This window comes from Bos javanicus, chromosome 5, assembly GCF_032452875.1.
Source record: "Bos javanicus breed banteng chromosome 5, ARS-OSU_banteng_1.0, whole genome shotgun sequence".
Classification (NCBI taxonomy): domain Eukaryota; kingdom Metazoa; phylum Chordata; class Mammalia; order Artiodactyla; family Bovidae; genus Bos; species Bos javanicus.
Window position 1 is genome coordinate 63,716,918 of NC_083872.1, and position 19,528 is coordinate 63,736,445.

A 19,528-nucleotide genomic window follows, 5' to 3' on the forward strand; every position below is an offset into this window, starting at 1 on the left:
TCCATATCCTAAAGTGACAAAATTTCTTAAAATGGAAATCCCAAAGCTGCTTGGGAGGTTTCCTGAAATAATGTGAAACACCCTGAGAGTCCTCTTAGTCCCCCACTCCAAAACTTCAAAACATAATGACTGTGGAGTTTGACTAGAATCAAGAGAGACATATATTCAAAACAGAAGGCATATCCATAAATCCTTGTTGGATGTCCAGCTATGAAGACAGAAACAACTACCCACCTATGGTAAGAATCATCAAGGGTTGATAAGGTGTCGTTAAGAGATCAACTTACGTTAATAAGTTCAACCTCCCAGATTTTTTTCAACAGGTCCATCGATGTGTAGCCGTTAATTAGAAAGGCTTTGGTGTAGTCACCTAGTTCAATGGAATCCAGCCACTCAGCCACAGACGTGGGATGATAGCCATCATGGCCGATGGGTCTCATCTGTAATTAGAAAATCACGTCAGGATTAATTTAAGGTGTTTACTTTGTGTTCCAACAACAGAATGCATCTTGGAAATTTATCTGATATGAAGCAACAGATCTTTCTGGATAAGAAAATGAGAAAACCCAAAATACTTGAGGCACAATTCTAAATCATTAATAATTTCACGCTGAATTAGTTTTCAAAAATGCACCCAGAAATTTCCAATTTAGCTGCTAAATCAGTTCCATATTTGAGAGATCTAAATATGTCAAACTTCTGTTGTGGACATTATTGGCATTCTGTTGGACGGAATTTAAAATGATGTCAGTCGAGCAGTTTTAAATTCAGTGCTGAAGGCACAGGAAACTGCACTCCCAAAATGTAGATGATAATTCTCATATGCACAACATCAAAGCATGTGAAAATACTGCATGACTCAAACATCCAAAGGAATTCATGCTTATGCAAGACATGTATTGTAGGTAGTGAAAACATGCTGGAGAAACATACTGCTGTGGTAAGCCAGTACAGGAGAGGCTTTTGAGTGTTTGAAGACCATGTGTTCTGCAGACTCTACAGTATGTTAGACATTAATAGAGAACTCGCTGGCAGACAGATTCCTATTTTTTTGTCAGCTATATACAGATTTTTTTTTTTTTACTTTTTTAGGAGAACAAAGAAGTGTGACAGCAACATAATGTTTCTGAGTTTAAATTGGAGTGTGAAAGTAATTTTAAGCACAAGAAACTTCTGGCTTTACAATTTTGTATGGATTATTCTAGTTTTTTGGCTTTTATTTGAAATTTTAGTTGAATTTGCAGTTCTTGGTTTTTTAAGTAACTCACTTCTGACTTGTGCTGCTTTGCACGCCACACCTTACATCGAATACTTCACTTATTAAGGACAGCCAGCACCTCAACAACTTGATGTGGTCCTTCAGTGAAATTCAGGATGGGAATGGCAGAACTGGGAAAAATGCAACATAGATTTTCCGCTTCCTTTAGATTCAAGGAGATAAATATTAATGGAAATCTATAGGATTCTGATTGGCAAGCAGAGAAAAATTAGTCTGAGCATCAGGGATTCAGATTTTAATCTCAAACATGTTAGGCTTTCTGTCACTATGCACTGTCCTCATTTTTGAAATTTTCCTCATTCCTTTTCTTTTGGAGGGAGGTGCAAAGTGTTTATTAGGGCAGAAGAGGGGCCAAAGAATGATGGAGCTTGATAAAGCCTCTATGAACCCACTGGAGCTCTGGCGCAGTTTAGGCTATTAGAGCATCCTGGGCATGGCAGATAGAAATGGGCCTTTGGGCCCCACCTCTCTGTTAGTGGATGTTGCTGTCCTGGGAGGAGATACTCTGGGGTGGGCTCTTTGCCATGCAGGCAGACCCTGGAGATGCTGACAGCTGGAGGTTGTCTGGTGACCACTCTCCCCAAAGCCTGGCAGGTCCTTACTTGAAGGGAGATACAGATGGTGCATGGCCATGTCTTCCAGAATAGCCGGGACCTTGATTCACCAAAGGCTAACTTGTTACTACATTTGGTTTTTGCCTTTCACTCTATACCCACTCACTCATTCACATGCACACAACATCTATCTTTTAAATTTTAGATGAATTATTGGAAAGACATATCTCCTGGACCATTTGCAGACATCATGAAACTTTATCCCTGACGCTTTATTGGCATGTCCCAAGAACAAGGATGTTCTCCAACGTAGTCACAGTATCATCACCCCCAAGAAATCTAACATTGACAAAATGATGTTACCTAACATATAGTTGGAGAAGGCAATGGCACCCCACTCCAGGACTCTTGCCTGGAAAATCCCATGGGCGGAGGAGCCTGGTAGGCTGCAGTCCATAGGGGTCACAAAGAGTCAGACACAACTGAGTGACTTCACTTTCACACATTGGAGAATGAAATGGCAACCCACTCCAGGGTTCTTGCCTGGAGAATCCCAGGGACGCGGGAGCCTGGTAGGCTGCCATCTATGGGGTCGCACAGAGACTGGACACGACTGAAGTAACTTAGCAGCAGCAGCAGCAGCAACATATAGTTAGTATTAGCATTCCCCCAAAGTACCCAAAATGTCCTGTGTAGCTGTTTTATTCTTTCCTAGACATGATCAAAGGTCAAGGCGATTATATTTTCAAGTACTTCTACCTTTCTTTCTTTTTTCTTCTTCTGGGATTATATTTACTACTTCATTTTTAAGTTTCGTTTTCTCCTTTTCTCTTTCCTATTGTTCCACTCCCCAATCTGTTTTCCATTTCAAGGTTTAAATGTCCTCTGCCTTGACATTACCATGTAATTCATTATTTGCATTGGGGTCGAAACTGCATCAGATTTTTGTATTTCACTTTTACATTGCCTGACTCATTTTGGCTACTCATTAGATGTTTGTTCATATAACACTTAACTCAGTGTTTATTATACAGCAGTTACAAATATAAATGACAACTCAGGATTTGCAAAATGATGTTTACCAGCAGTTGCAAATAACTGGATGTTATCTATGTGTAAAATTGGCAACTAGGACCCAAAAGCAGAGGCTCAAAGGTATCAAATACTTTCACATTCTACAGAGAATTAAAAAAATACTGGGGCTAGAGGCATTTTCCAGGACTTATTAGGAGGTGGCTGAACCAACTCTGCTACCCTGAATAATCACCCCAGCCTCAGGAAACTCCCTGGCTGTCCCAGTTAATACAAGGAAATAACTAGAAAAAAGAGAAGAAGGAATGGAGAGAGAATCATTAGGTTTGAAATTCATAGCTTGCCAGGGAGGTCTTTCTGCTAGCCATCTGAGAAGCTGCCCACACCAGCTGTGATACCAGGTACAAGCTTGGAGCGTCTAGATGCATCAAGCTGAGGTAGAGTCTTATGTCCCACCCCAGAGAACTGTGCAGTAGGGTCCTCATAGGTCATCCCAGGTATTCACACACCATTCCTTTGAGAGAACACCCAGTGGCCACCTGCCACACAGAGGTTGTTAATGGTCAGCAGTAGTCAAAGGTCTGATGGGAAACCCACCAGACCTCTGCAAAGCAAACCCAACTAACTATAAAGAAGTATGCCTTCCCCCAAGTCACTCCTTCTTTAGCATTAGGGAATTTAGAGTCAGAAAAGAGAGAGGTACCAGTCCCTTGGGGGAAGACTAAATTGGGGTGGGGGTTGGAGAAGAAAATAAAAATGGACGCTTAAATGGATAGGAACTGAATTTTTAATATTATATAACTGTAAAACTATTGGATGTATGTGATGTGAGATTGGATGTATGGATGTGAGAGCTGGGCTATAAAGAAAGCTGAGCACCAAAGCATTGATGCTTTTGAACTGTGGTATTGGAGAAGACTCTTGAGAGTCCCTTGGACTGCAAGGAGATCCAACCAGCCCATCCTAAAGGAAATCAGTCCTGAATATTCATTGGAAGGACTGATGCTGAAGCTGAAACTCCAATACTTTGATCATCTGATGCAAAGAACTGACTCATCTGAAAAGATCCTGATGCTGGGAAAGATTGAAGGTGGGAGGAGAAGGGGACGACAGAGGATGAGATGGTTGGATGGCATCAACGACTCAATGGACGTGAGTTTGAGTAAACTCTGGGAGTTGGTGTTGGACAGGGAGGCCTAGTGTGCTGCGGTCCATGGTGTCGCAAAGAGTCAGACACGAATGAGCAACTGAACGGAACTGAACTGAAAGCTATTGGATATATCTGAGATAACATTAAAAATAGTAAAGAGAGAATCAACTGAGCTTGATTGAAGGCAGGATTGGAAAAAAAAAAAGTCCCATCAGTTTCTGCAAACTGCTCAGAAATCTGGTTACTCCTATGAGACAAGTTCTCCCGACCAACCTTAAGGAGGCAAGCGGGGAGGGGGGGGAAACAGTCAGTGGAAAGATGAGAGGTGGGGCAGGCTGTGGGGCAGGGCCACAGAGCAAGTGTGAAGAGAACCTGGGAATGAGTACATTGATGTGTACGGGGCAGCATTCATTCAGTCACTCACTCGTTAAACATTTAGCCCATGCCTATTCTGATGAATGTTGTAGAAGAGCAGGAAACAAAACAAGTTATAGTCTCTCCCTCATAGAAATTATAACCCTATTTAAAAAATATGCGAGCAGATGACCAATAAATTATGAAGGCTCTGCACACCTGAAGAAAGGAAGCTATTAGTGCTGAAAGAAGTTACAAAATTAACTTGACACGTATTTAATGATATGCAGAATGGTTACTGTGCTGCACAATTATTTCCTTCAAAGCAATTCTCCCATCTGTTCCCTCACTTCTGTTCTTCCTGCCACTGCTCTGTGTAGGTCCTTATTGGTGCTTATAAAACCAATGCAATAGTCTTCCACTTGGCCTCCCACCTTTTTGATCCAGCTTATACTATGATGCTACATCAGTCTCCAGGCTCTTAAGTCAACCCTTGCACAAAATCCTATAGAAGCTCCTTCTTGATAAAAGCCCAAATGTCCTTTTCCAGCATTCTAGGACAACTGAGACCAAGTACAAAGTTATCTTTTCAACCTCATCTCACACTACTCTGCTGTATGTAAACTCACACATATAATTAAACACATCAGTTTGTCTAAACAGTATGCTAAATTGCTAGCCATTCCATGAACATGACCTGTGTGCAAGACACATTCATGTCTTTTCAAATATCATTTTCCATGCTTGGAATGATTTCTGCCTTTATTTCTGCAGTGTTTCTCTAGGACTGGCTTCTTGAGCTCTAAGATACAAATTTCCAACTGTTTGTAAAATATCTCATATAGATGTCCTATAGTATCACCAACACAAGCAAAATGTGTTTCCTTTGGCTCACAAGTGCCCTCCCTCTGCATTCCCCAACTAAGTCAATGGGGAGCATCACACCATATGCAGTTCCATGTGTGACAGTCCACGGGGTCGCAAAGAGTCAGACACGACTGGGTGACTGAACCACAACTGCACACCATCGCCCAAGTAGAGGCTTAGGAGTCATCTTTCTCTTTTCCATTTTACCTCATATCTAATTAGGCCAATAAGTCTTCTGCATTTGATTTACAAAGTGTCTTTCAATTCAATTCTCTTCTTCCAAAATGAACTTTGGAATGTGACAGCAGTATCTACTGCCGTATTGTAAGGATCATAAGACACAAGGTATGCATGCTGCTTAGCGCAGTTTTGAATATATGTCTTCAATAACTTAGTTTCCTTCCCTCCTTAGTGCCCTAAATTAGGCCCATGCTTATTTTGAAACTGTATATGTTGAGTCTTTTGGCTGCTAATCTTTTCAACTTCCAATCAAAATTCTTCTTTCCTCTTGCACTGCTTCCTTTTCTTTTCTACCTTGTTTTAGAAAGAGTTTATGTCTGCTAACCTCCTTATACCCTCCTTTCCACAGTTGACAGTTACTTTTTAAAAATATATCTAACAAGGTCCCTCAAGTTGATTGAATCATTTCTAATTCTCTGCTTTCTTCCTGGATGAGAATTATACCTCTGTGCCCCTTGCCAAGGAATCTGCATTGAATCCTGCTATAGCTGGACTTACTACTCCATCCCATTGATGTTGGCTGTGTACTTCCTTGGCCAGTGGAACAGGCAGAAGTATCAGTGTGGCGGTCTCTAGATGAGGCCTCTGCACTCCTGTGATCCAATTATCCTATTGTATTCCTATACTCTATTATAAGAAAAACAAGTGCTGAGTAGTTACACAACTGCTAGCCCTACGAGAAAGATGAAGACTTGTGGAGCAGACCTAAATCTAGGCTGAAGCTTGGAGTCTACCCGAGCTCTCTGGAGCGTGGGTGAGTCCACCTGAAGTTAGCTGAATCATGAGGAAGAAAAAATATACATATATTTTGTTGCTATAAACCACTGATATTTTGACATAGAGGGGAACATGGACTAATAAAGTCACTGTTTATTTCAAAACTCTTGGTGTTTGTATTAGTCTGGGTTCTCCAGAGAGACAGGATCAATAGGCTGTGTATATACACACGCATGCGTCTGAAATCTGGCAAGTGTCAAATCTGCAGGGCAGGCTAGAGACTCAGGGAAGAATTTGCAGCTCAAACCTGAAGGCAGCCTGGAGAAGAATTCCTTTGACTTCTTTGGGGGACCTCAGTGTTTTTCTCTGATTGGATAAAGTTCATCCACATTAAAGGGTAATCTGCTTTACTCAAAGTCTACTGATTTAAATGCTAATTTCACCTAAAAAATACCTTCAGAGTGACACCTAGACTGGTGTTTGACCAAATATCTGGGTACTGTGGCCTAACCAAGTCAACATATAAAATATTCCAAACTTTTTATTTTATGAATTCACTGGCAAATGACTGAGAGAGACTTGGAAAGCTAAGTTAACGTCAGCATCCTATCCAAGCTGTGTGACTCTCATCTAGTAAACATCAGTGTACTGTATTTTCACTAATCTTAAACTAAGTAACTCTTTATTTTATGAGTACAATTGTTGAGGCATAATCTACTATATTTCTAGTATATTTCTACACTTTTGCTCACACCGTTTCCTCTGTCAGGAATACTATTTTCCCCTGTTCTCTGTTGAAATTCTATCCATTCTTAAAAGATCCTGTTCAAATGCTGCCTCTTTTATGATGCCTTCTCCAATGCTATCCTTACTCCCAAGTCAAAACTAATCATACCTTCTACCAGGTTTCTGTAGTAATTTGCACAAAATTCTATTATAGCTCTATTAAAGTTTGATTTCTATTATAGTTAGAGAGGTGAGTATCTGTCTTAGTTAGACTGTCAACCTCCTGGTAAAGAAACAAGGTTTTAGCCACTTTTGTAGTCTCTCATGTGCCCAGCAGAGCATCTTATATATGGCAGCCATTTGCTAAAGGTTTACTAAAATGCCTTCTCCTTCTCCAGGGGATCTTCCTGACCCAGGGATTGAACCTGGGTCTCCTGCATTGCAGGCAGATTCTTTACCAACTGAGTCACTAGGGAAGCCCAATTTAATGAACACGTGAGGACAAAAGGACAAATTAATTTTAGTGGCATGGCATCCATTTGTGGGGAGATGTGTACTTTGTACTACATATTATACAAATGAGGCTTCCTGTTATGGCCTAACTTAATGTTTACAAGTATTTAAAACTATTAAATACCAAGGACCAGTTCTAGGGAGTATGCTGTGTAGTATGCCGTATGGGTTTCCTAGATGGTGCAATGGTAAAGAATCTGCCTGCCAGTGCAGGAGATGCCAGAGACATGGGTTCGATCCCTGGGTTTGGAAGATCCCCTGGAGTAGGAAATGGCATTCCACTCCAGAATTCTTGCCTGGAAAATTCCATGGACAGAGGAGCTTGGCAGGCTATAGTCCCTGGGGTCACAAAGAGTTGGACATGACTGAGCACACACAGCACATGCCACATTGCAAAATGCACTGGGCTTTGTTTCTGTAGCTGGCAGTCTTGACTATACCATTACTAGTTGTATAACCATGGGCAAGTTACTTCACCTCTAGGCTTCAGTGCTCTCATCTATAAAATAAAGGTGTTAGATCAATAATCTCAAAGTTCCCTTTTAGTTCCTAAATCTTACAACTCTATAATTTGTATATTAATATCAAATTAGTGTCATAGTTATTTATCCAGTAAAGAGGAAAGAAACCTAAAGGCAGAAGGAAAAAAATGCAGTACAAGATGGGACATGGAGAGAGGAGCCTGGCGGGCTACAGTTGCTGGGGTTGCAAAGAGCGACTAACACTTTCAATTTCATAGGACATTTAGGCTAGAGTCAGATGTCAGCCACACTTTTTTCTTGAGTGCGCCCACAAGGAGCATGGTGACTGCTTTCTCAGATTAGCAGTGGTGATACTCTTTTCTCAGCAGGCTCATCTGGCAGGACAAGGATAGATAGCTCGAGGGGCTGCCAGGCCCGCCGTACTGTGAGCATGAATGGGTGTCAGGCACAGTCTGTAATCTGAGAGGCAGAGTGGTGAGCAGGCATGATAACAGGTTCGCAACAAGGCAATACTATTCAACTAGTTGAATCCCAAAGTTTGGGGAAAACCTAAGCTGGAATAGCAATCAGAGACAGCAGGGAAGAAAGCTTGTCTCAGGAAAATGAGGATATCTTGGTACCTTGCATCAAAGATCTTCCTTGTTGCTCATGATGTCTTGTTGATTCTCTGCAAATGGGCACTGACTGTCCTCCAGGAGCCTCTTAAAGCAAACTTGGCCTCAGAGGGAACACACTGTTAACATCACAAGCCACAAAGCAGGCAGAGATCACTGACCCTAGGACAGTGCTCTGCAGTGTCCTAGGGCTTCAAGGGGGCCATTATAAGACAGCTAAACAGCTGAGGTTCTAAAACTGCCTGGTCTACTTCAGTTGAATAACTCATATTTTAAGTGTCTTACATAGGTAAGAAGAAAGAAAGCTTAAAAAAGAAATATTTGAAAACCACTGACCTAGAAGGTTTTTGTAAGATCACATGATCACTATAGCTTTATTTTATCTTAATATGTTACTTTTATTTGAAATATTCTGGGCTTGTCACATATGCATGGACATACATATATATTTATTGTCTGTCATCCTTTCTGCCTGAGACCAGCTTTGTCTGTTCAGACAAGGATACTACCTTATAAACTGATAGACCCACAAGATGAAAAATATAAAAGAGGAAGGCAACAAAAATAGAAAAAGGAAATAAAAATAAGAGAAAATGGAATTACATTGTAATAGATTTGGGATTAAATTTAAAAAGTAGTTCTCAATTCAACAAGTTATGAAGCTGGCATTATGACACTGGCATGGTAATTAGATCAAGAGAATAAGGAACTTAAAAAATTCAATAACAAATTTGGCCGATATTTTTATGTCTGAGAGTGTTACAAAATTGAGACCCATTGTTGTCCATCAAAAACTATTCTCTCTTCTTCCACAGTAATGAGGCTTCAATTAGGCTCATACCTACTTAACTAGATATGTGATACAGTAGCTTTTCTTCTGGTTGCTTCTATGAGAATACATTCGAGCCTATGGGATGCCACTGAAAGTGTTAATGTAACTTCAGATCACCTTTATCCTAAAAGATTCTTTGCTCTAGAGTTTCCTTTTTTTGGGGTCGGGGGCAGGTCTTCTCTTGAGCTGAAACACCTGTGTTGACAGCCTAGCTTTGGTCCCATGGGCAAAACAATACTATAGAGTTTGGGAAATGTTCCTCACATCTTAATGTACATAAGAATCATATGGGAGACCTTAACCTTCAGGTTCTAAGTCAACAGGTTGAAGGGAGACTGAGATTCTGCATGTCCAACAGGCTCCCTGGCAATGCTGACATTGTCAATCTGTGGACCACACTTTAAACAGTAGTACTTTAGAGGATGATAGAACAAGAGATGGAAGGTCCTGGGTCCTGAGTCCTTCCAGAATTGCATAGAGCAGAGTCCACATGCAAACCTGGACTGCTCACTGTCAGACTGTTACAGGGGAGAAGTAAGCATTCTACTCTCTAAATCACGAGGAGGTCTCTAATTCAGAGCCTTAGCCTTTAGTAAAAACAGAATTAAAAATTAAATACGGTAACTTCATGAAGAACATTTAAAGGAAGCCTGTACTTCCATTTGACAGTACACTGCACTGTCTTTAATTTTGTGAAGCCATAAGTTTTCATATCTGTTGCCATTAAAAGAAACTTCATTTCTTTTAACTGCCTTTGTTGGCATCTTTCTGTCAATCACACCACCATCCCTTTGTGACAACACTGCAAGGGATAATAGGTGGAAAAATGTAGGAAACCTCAAGTTTCTAGCTCTGATACTTGGTGGTATTACCAGCTGAGAAAGAAAAGAAAATAGAAGAAAGTGACATGAATAATTTTGAGATGTGAGAATTTAAAGATGTTGGGGAATAGCAATGTTAAGTTTGGGGGAGAAGTCTGAGGCAGCAGCACAGACTGCTGTATGATTTTGAGCAAACTCTTCAACCTTCCTAAGCATCCATTTTCTGATAAGTATTATGAGAGATAAAAAAGAATATCTACCTCTGAGGGTTGCCATAAATGTTCAACAATATAATGCAAGTCGTGTTCAGTTCAGTGTTCAGCACAAAGAAGCTCTGGATGAATCTTAGTTATTTTTATCACAAGTGGGAGCTGCAGTCATGCATGGATGGGACTGAAGAGAGCATGTAGTATGAAAAGAAGTGGCCTGAGGACAAACCAACATTTTCAAAGTAAAGGATGAGGATTATACTCAGGAGACTGAAGAAAGAATAGTCAAGACAACAAGAGAAGAGAGAGGAGCAGAGTTGTATGGAGGCTGTGGGCCGCAGTACTGGGATGAGTGAAGAGGTTTGCTGAGAGGAGGAGGGAGAAAGGTTCACAGGGGTCTGGCATCTTGCTGAGAAGAGCCCAGAAGCTAGGCTGTGCTGGGTTGCAATGTAAGTCAGAGATAAGGACATAGAAAGTGCAATCTAAATGATTCTTTTGAAGAGTTTGTATGGGAAGAGAAGGTGGGAGACGAAGTTTTTAGAAAGCACAAGGAAAAGGCAAGGAAAGGAGTGACAAATGAGGACTCGCGGCTGAGGAAGGTCAGAGACATAAAGGAATGAGCCCAAGAGTGCCGTGGAGATTGGAGTGGGGTAGAGGGCTTGTCTCTTGCCTTGGGGGTTTTGCTTGCCTTTCTTGGAAATCACAGCTGAGAGGCATAGCCGAAGATAATTTTGGGGTTAATAATCTCTGTATTCAAAGCAGCTACTTACAAAAAAAAAAAAGAAGCTGCCTTGCTGAGACTTGGTGAGAGCTGGATCCTTATACGTGAAATGCTGGAACCTTATATGTGAGGTGGAGGTCCTCATCTGGGCAGGGCAGCATTCCGTATGACATGCTGCTCCCCAGATACACACAAACCTGACTACCACTTACTGTGAGCCTGCTGGTGCAACACCCTCGATGTGTCAGGAACTCAAACTTGCCTCTGAAGCTGCAGTGGATCGTGGCATCTCTTTTCTACCTGGATATACTTTGTACTCTCAGACTCCCCGATAGGAGTTTTGTCACACAGATGGCTGACATGGTCAGGCACCTCCCCCACTTCCCTGCTCCTTGTTCCAGCCTCTTCTGCTCTGTCCTGCTGCTAACCAAGACTTGGACTAGCAGTAGGCCTGATAATAAGCCAGGCCAAGCAGTGCTAACGGACAGTGTGCTGCCAAGTCTAAATGCAGGTCTATCAAGTAGCGCAAGGATCAGATCTCCTATAGGCTTTGAGACCTGGGCTCAGACATCACTGTGCTGTTTCATCAGTGGCTCTTAAAAGACTGATTGAACATAAAAGAGGAAGGCAGATCCGCTGATCATGGAGCCCCAGAAAAAAAAGTCTATCTACCACCGTCTAAGTGCTGTCATAGTGTAACTTTGCTGGGAGAGACATGTCCACCAAAGGGATAGGACTATCAATGATAAGAACATCACCTAACAATCATATGAGATTAAAAACCCAAAGTGATCTCATACACATTATCTCATAGTGAGGGGTTTTAAGTGATCTTTTGGAAAATGCCCTTTATGGAGCTTGAGACTCTGGGTCCTTCATGTAGTGATATTCTTTCTGTGGAATTGAAAGATTAATATACTGTGACTCTTGTTAGGAAGCAGGGTGTGATAAAGCCTCTGTGTTGTGTATCGGCAGCAGTGGAGGGAGACACGTAACATATACAAATCTGTTTCTTGAAGCCCATTGGTTTGCAATAAGACCCTATTATTGAGACAATTTCTGCAAAAGAATGGGGAGAATCTTAAACACTCAGAGGTAAGTGAATCGTGCTTAGATGTCACTATGGACTTAATAGCTGGAGAAGGCAATGGCACCCCACTCCAGTACTGTTGCCTGGAAAATCCCATGGACAGAGGAGCCTGGTGGGCTGCAGTCCATGGGGTCACTAAGAGTCGGACACGACTGAGCTACTTCACTTTGACTTTTCAATTTCATGCATTGGAGAAGGCAATGGCAACCCACTCCAGTGTTCTTGCCTGGAGAATCCCAGGGATGGAGGAGTCTGGTGGGCTGCCGTCTATGGGGTCGTACAGAGTCGGACACGACTAAAGCGACTTAGCAGCAGCAGCAGCATGGACTTAATTGCAGATAATAGTACCTCCTCTAATTTTTCCCACCACCAACTGAGCCTTGCTGATTTTGCATACTTGAATGTTCAGACAACTGCAGATTCCCAGCTTTAGGAACAGGGCAGGAGCATGAAGAGGTGATACCTGAATATTACGTGGCACTACCTTTTGTGTGAATAAAGGGAAAGTGAAACGCTTTGGCCTGGGTACTATCACTTTATGCCCTGTGATTTCTATTTAATGAATAAAAGAAATAAACTAAGGTCTAGCCATGAGAGGGCCTGCTGCTGCTAAGTCACTTCAGTAGTGTCCGACTCTGTGTGACCCCATAGACGGCAGCCCATCAGGCTCTCCCGTCCCTGGGATTCTCCAGGCAAGAACACTGGAGTGGGTTGCCATTGCCTTCGCCAATGCATGAAAGTGAAAAGTGAAAGTGAAGTCACTCAGTCATGTCTGACTCTTAGCGACCCCACGGACAGCAGCCCACCGGGCTCCTCCGTCCATGGGATTTTCCAGGCAAGAGTACTGGAGCGGGGTGCCATTGCCTTCTCCGTGAGAGGGCCTGAGGCATTCCTTATTTTGACAAGTCTTAGACAGTGGAGTAAACTGGAAGGGAAGCAATGGACAAAGTGCATAGATAAGAAAGGTTTTTAAGACGTGTGCTGATAAACTTCCAATAGCACAATGAAGATGTTTGGTGAACAAAACAGAAGCATTAGCCAGACTAGCGAACCTTCTAGCCATCAGAGTTAGGGGCGTAACCCTTCCTAAAAGGCACTGGATTGATTACAAATTAAAGGAGTGAAGTGCCAAAAAAGAGAAGTTCTATAAATCGTGGCAGAAAAAAATGACAATAACAACACTAACAACCATAAAGCAGCCTCTTTATAGCTTTGCAAACAGTGTGAGCAGACTGCTAATCAGGTTTCTTCTGTGCACACACAGAGTAACTGCTCTCTGGAGCATCACCTGAGAACCTGGCCGCTGTCTGCGAGGCAAGATCTGTGGGGACGTGGATGAAAGGACCAGTGCAACCACTGCACGGTACACATGTAAACATGGTCACTGGGGCTGAATGATTTTATTGAATCATTTTTATTGTACTTCTCTCTGAAGCTTTTGGTAAAAGGGGTGTTTTTGAAAATTCAATCAAAGAACATGCTTTCACCCTCTTTTCATTTCTAAAATCCTTGTTGAGATCATGTTGACCCTAGAGCCCTCTGTTATATATCACTATTTGTTTTAATTTATTTCCTTGTTGCAAAGTTCTTTTATGAAACAAGGTCTCAGATTAAAGATGGAGAGGATTTACTGCAACTAGAATAAGGTGCTGAACAATGCCCACCATCACTCACATTACAGTCTCCACCACTGATATGAACTCTATTTAACAAAAGACACAGAATCCCTCTTTTTCCTCCCTCTGATAGTACATGTTTGCTGACATCCGTGTCCCTACAATGCTTATGTAGTGCACTGGTATGTAGAACACTGCTTTGCTCTTGAAACAGAAACTTTAAATGCTACTATGAATCAAGAAAATTGTTTGCTTGTTATTAGTCTCAACTAAAAAATATTTTTTTCCCCAAACCTGTGTCTTCAGAAGATAATGAACCTTCTGAATGCCAATTCTATTTATTTGATATTTAAAAACCATGTCCTTTCTCAGAGCCTCCAGGCATGTGCATAATAACATACCCACTGAAGTACTTCAATCTGATAAATGTATCATAAAACCGAAGTTAGGAGTATATAAATGAATAACTTATGTTCTGCTTGGGTGGGGAAGTATAAAGGATATCATACAAAAGGTCACAAAAAAAATAGGAGTTACAAAGTTGAGGACCCACAACACATCCATCTATCCATCTGTCCACCCATCCATCTGTCCACCCATCCATCTGTCCACCCATTCATCCATTCACCCATCTACTATTCACTCAGCAAAGACATAAGGCATGTCTACTGTATTCTAGGCACTGTTTTGGACGCATCAGTGAATGGAACATAAAAAAGTATTAGGCATTGTGAAGTTTATATTCTAACTGGGGAGCCAGATAATAATAGACAAGCATAAAAAGTAGAGAAATTATGTCAGAAAATGATAAGTGCTGTGAAAAGAGCAAGTACAATAGGAGGATTGGGGGTTCTGGAGGTTGCATGGGGACAGGTGGTTGTTGTTCAGTTGTTCAGTTGCTCAGTCGTGTCCGACTCTTTGTGACCCCATGGACCTCAGCACACCAGGCTTCCCTATCCTTCACTATCTCCCAGAGTTTGCATCAATTCACGTCCATTGAATTGGTGATGCCCATCCAACCATCTCATCCTCTGTTGCCCCCTTCTTCTCCTGCCCTCAATCTCTCAAAGCATCTTCCACTCTTCTTTAGTGAGTCAGCTTTTCACATCACGTGGCCAAAGTATTGGAGCTTCGGCTTCAGCATCAGGCCTTCCAATGAATATTCAGGGTTGATTTAAAGTTGAAATGTAGTATTCAATAGGGTGGTTAGGGGACATTTTACTCAGAAGGCAAGATTTGAACAAAGATTTAAAGAGAGTGAATTGGCTTTGTTGGCAACTCGGGGGAGAGGATTCAAGTAGAGGGAACAGGTACAGCAAAGGCCCTCAGGAGGAAGTGAGCTGATGTCCACTTAAAGTATAACAAGGAAACCAGGGGCTGAAGTAGCTCGTGCAGGCAGAGGTGGGCAGGGAACAGGTCAGAGAGATAATCAGGGGCCAGATACTGTAAAGTTTTGAAGGCACTGTAAGGACTTTGGCTTTCATTCTGTGGGAAACAGGGAGCAAGTGCAAGAATTTGCACAGAGTGGTGACCTGATTTGGCTTACATTTCAGCAGTCACTCTGGCTGCTGTGTTGAGAGGAGTGCACAGGGAAGCAAGGGGGTAGGAGCAGAAAGGCTTGTTCAGAAGTTGGGGAAGTAACCCAAGAGAGACAGGGCGAGGGTGCTCGAGGAAAGGTGGTGAGAAGTGGTCAAATTCCAGACAACTTCCTGAAACACAAAATAAAGTGCTCCTTGTTCTCTAGCCTGGAATGGGACTCTGCCAACTTGATTTGCACCCATGTGGCATGGGTCTCAGCTTGAACAGGACTGCATTCATCTGTCAAGCATGGGAACGTATGGATAACTGCAGGGTAGGTCTTGCATGAGTCTGTTTTCAATGAACAACCCAGGATACTCAAAAGACTCTCCTGGTCAAAGAAGGTGGCCTAGGCATATGTATTTGATTAACAGGATAACAGACACATGTTCAAGGAGATGGGTGATTCTGCATGGATTTCAGGATCTGGACCCTGGCTCAGCGCCTGTGGATCATGCCTTAAGAATAAGAAGCTTCAATATGAAATCTGTATCATGAAACATTTTTGGGACTTGGGGACAAAAGGAATTAGCAGAACTGGCACCAGCAACTTCATCAGCAGGCAGAGATGGCGCCATATTGCAGATATTGGTGCCCTCAACATTGGGCACCAGCAGTTGGTCATGGTGCCCACACTGGCAGGTTTCAGTGATATTGGCAGGATATTCAGTTGGCATTGGCTAATGTGCCCTTGATGGAAAGTGCCTGGGCACTGTAGGCAGTAGCACAGACATTAGCACCTTTGACACATTGGGCCCCTGCAGCTCTGAAGCAGCCTTTGGCAACAATTAGCAGCAGACTTGGCACACTCAGTGGATGTTAACAGCACCAAGAACAATTTTGGTAAGTTCTGGTGGCATTGTTTCAAGCTTTGGTAACAAGAATCATCAACTACAATAAGCTAGAGGGAGAAAGGGAGAAAAAGGCAGATGTCACACAGTCAACAATTGGTCTGATTAATGGTGCACATATGACTTGAAAGACCCAGAATGAATATTAGGAAAAACTTCAGTGAGGTCTGGAACATGCAGAGAAGTGTAACAGCAGTTTGAAGCCCTGCCTGGAATTCTTGAGAACCCCTGGGATTCTTGAGAACTCCTTTTCTATCTATAGTGAGGGAATACTCTAAGAACTATTCCACCACCGCTGGGTAGAAGAGACAATAGATTGACTCTTAGGAAAATGTCTCCAGTCTTATAGATTGGGGCGTTTGTTTGTTTTTTGGTCATCTCAGAATTTTTATTACCTCAGACACTGAAGTAACTAAGAATTTTCAGCTTGAATTATGTGAATCCCTACTAGTAAATCAGTTCCTAACAATAGTTTCAGTAATTATTATTTATTTCATGCAACAAGAATTTTTAAGCACAAAATTTATAAAAATATAAAAGGTCTAAGGTTCTTTCTAGGAATATGCAATTCTGTGTGTGTGTGTATTTCAGATATATACAAATGTAAGAAAATTAAGTGCCAAAGTTTTTACAAGTTCCAGAAAAGAAATAAAACTTGAGGAGTTGGAGATGTTTGGGAGGAGTTTCTTCCATAATTTCTCTTGGGGTTAATACTTAAAGAAGTGAGTGCCTGTGTGAGTGGGTGTGTGTGTGTATATTAAAGTGAGTAAGAGAGAGACAGAGAGAGAATGGATGAATATGAGCATCCATCTCTCCCGTTTGTTTCTAGATCTAGACAGAACACAGGCAGCATTCCCTGTCTGGAGTGATTCCCTCAATGCTCTATTTGCTAAACATATCTATTAATCTCTCGAAATTAAACTCAAGCATCATGTACCTATCCAGAAAACTTTCCATGGCTTCCATGTACTTAGTCCTCCCTTCCTCTTGTAGCATATTTTTTCACACAGTAGTTTAGTTTTTGCCATATCTGTCTCTGTCCAAAGTGTGGGTAGAACTGCTTGAGGCAGGAACCACGTCTTATCCGTTTTTCACCCCCATCTCTTAACCTAGCATAGAGCCAAAATGAACTGATTGGATGAATAAGAAATTCATTGATGATCATCTGGGCACGTGGGTGTCTGCAGACCTTATGCATCTGGAATTGTCCTGTCTGTCATTTAGCCCCAATCCTATCAGAAAGCCCTATGGGGCTTTCCTGGTGGCTCAAATGGTAAAGAATCTCCCTGCAGTGCAGGAGACCTGAGTTTGATCCCTGGGTCGGGAAGATTCCTTGGAGAAGGGAGTGGATACCCACTCCAGTATTCTTGCCTGGAAAATTCCATGGACAGAGGAGCCTGTTGGGCTACAGTCCATGGAGTCACAAAGAGTCGGACACGATTGAGCGATTGACACACACACTATTGGAAATGCTAAGGTCTTTGGGTTGCAAGGTCAATTATTACTTTGTATCTACATCAGTAGCACTTAGAAAAGTGTTCTGTTGAAAGTGAACACCATAAATGTTGATAGACAATAATGTAATTGAGTCCCAGAGGACAAAGCCAGGGAAATCAATTTTCTATGCTCCTGTTGTTCAGTCACTAAGTTGTGTCTGACTGTTTGTGACCTATGGACTGAAGCACGCCAGGAGCCCCTGTCCTTCACTGTCTCCCAGAGTTTGCTCAGATTTATGTCCACTGAGTTGGTGATGCTATCTATTTAATCCTCTGCCACCCTCTTCTCCTTTTGCCTTCAATCTTCCCTAAGCATCAGAGTCTATTCCAATGAATCAGCTCTTCGCATCAGGTGGCCAAAGTACTGGAGCTTCAGCTTCAGCAGCAGTCCTTCTAAGGAAGGAAGGAAAAAGCCAGGAAAAGCAATCTTCTATACACTTACTATAATAATCTATGGTACATTTGTGGAGAAAACTTCACATTCAACAATTTCTATAATATATTTACCTCTTAGTATTAGAAAATTATAAATACAATTCTTTCCCATCCAGAAGTAGCCTCTAAATAGAGAAGGAGTTGAGGTTTAAAACTGATGATGCATTGAATAAAAAGCTTTTAACCTGCTAGAATTCTGTGATTCATAAATTATTACCTTAAAAATCATTTAAAGTGTATCTATTTAGCACCCTTGAAGACATGAAAGAAGGAATCTGGTGGCTTCTTGAGTACTCATTTCCTCTGATAAGAGCAGTAGTTATCTGTTAACTAACAAAATAAAACACCCCCTCCCCTCCCCCCCCCCCCAAAAAAACCAAGCTGAATATCTTTTTACTAAAATAGAAGATGCTAGAAAAATGGCCAGCCATTTTTCTAAAGGTGAAAGGTGGATTCCTAAGTAAAGTGTTCACTGTGAGTTCACAGAAGATCAAGCATCAAATTTGAACCTGAAAGATGGAAATTTAAACTCCTATTGAACACCAACAGAAAATAACCACAAAGAAATACCACGGAATGAAAAACTGCTTAGCTTAGGGGTGGGAGAACAGTAACTCAGTTCTAGTTTAGCGGCTTCACCGAAAAGGACTCCAGGCGTCTTCTTGGGTTTGAAGCATTTGACTCACTCATTATAGCTTGAAGGGCAAAGTGATGGATGAAATTGATAACTGGATTGACGGCACTAGCTGTATTTCAAACAATGGTTATTACAAGTGGGAAAAAAGTAGCATATCTATCTGCCTGAACAAGCTAAGCAAATACTCCTGGTCACATTTTGCTTGGAGTGTCATGAGCTATCCCCAGTCTTGACACAACAAAGAAGTTTTTAAGGTGCATAGAAATGGTTTTTTGATTTATGGTTTTTGAAAGATGGTTTGAAACCGTGGTTCAAAACCATTTTGAAAAATGGTTTGCTTTTCTTTTCCTCCTCCTCCAGGAACTTCTTGTGATTCCTTGAGCAGAAGAGAACTTGCCTTCCATTTAATGCTCAAAGCTTGTATTTTTACTTCTATTACAGTTTGTTCATGCTCTGTTTTTATGAAAATCACTTGGATATTGGGTTGACTTTCTTTGCTAGATGGCAATCTCCTTGAAGGCAGATACTATATAACTTCATCTTTTTTTCTCCTTCCACTGTGTCTGAGACATAAGTAGATGCTCAAGGCATTTGCAGACATAAACTGAACAGAGATTTCTCACTTGACTGCCATTGATTGAAAGTAAGAAGTATAGCCAAATTATACTCAACTTTTAAACTAGAACTTAATTCAATTGTACAGGAAAGGTGGGG

The 19,528-nt window shown here is 41.6% G+C and overlaps 1 protein-coding gene across 5 annotated transcripts in view; it reads right to left on the reverse strand.

The window, feature by feature from the left end:
* Positions 1 to 19,528, reverse strand: part of ANKS1B (ankyrin repeat and sterile alpha motif domain containing 1B) — a 1,160,119-nt gene that overhangs the window by 325,829 nt on the left and 814,762 nt on the right. For all 5 annotated transcript variants that reach the window (XM_061417010.1, XM_061417008.1, XM_061417009.1 and 2 more), the window contains one exon: positions 288 to 440. In XM_061417010.1, coding sequence (XP_061272994.1) covers positions 288 to 440 — 153 coding nt within the window. The remainder of the gene's footprint in view (positions 1 to 287; positions 441 to 19,528) is intronic.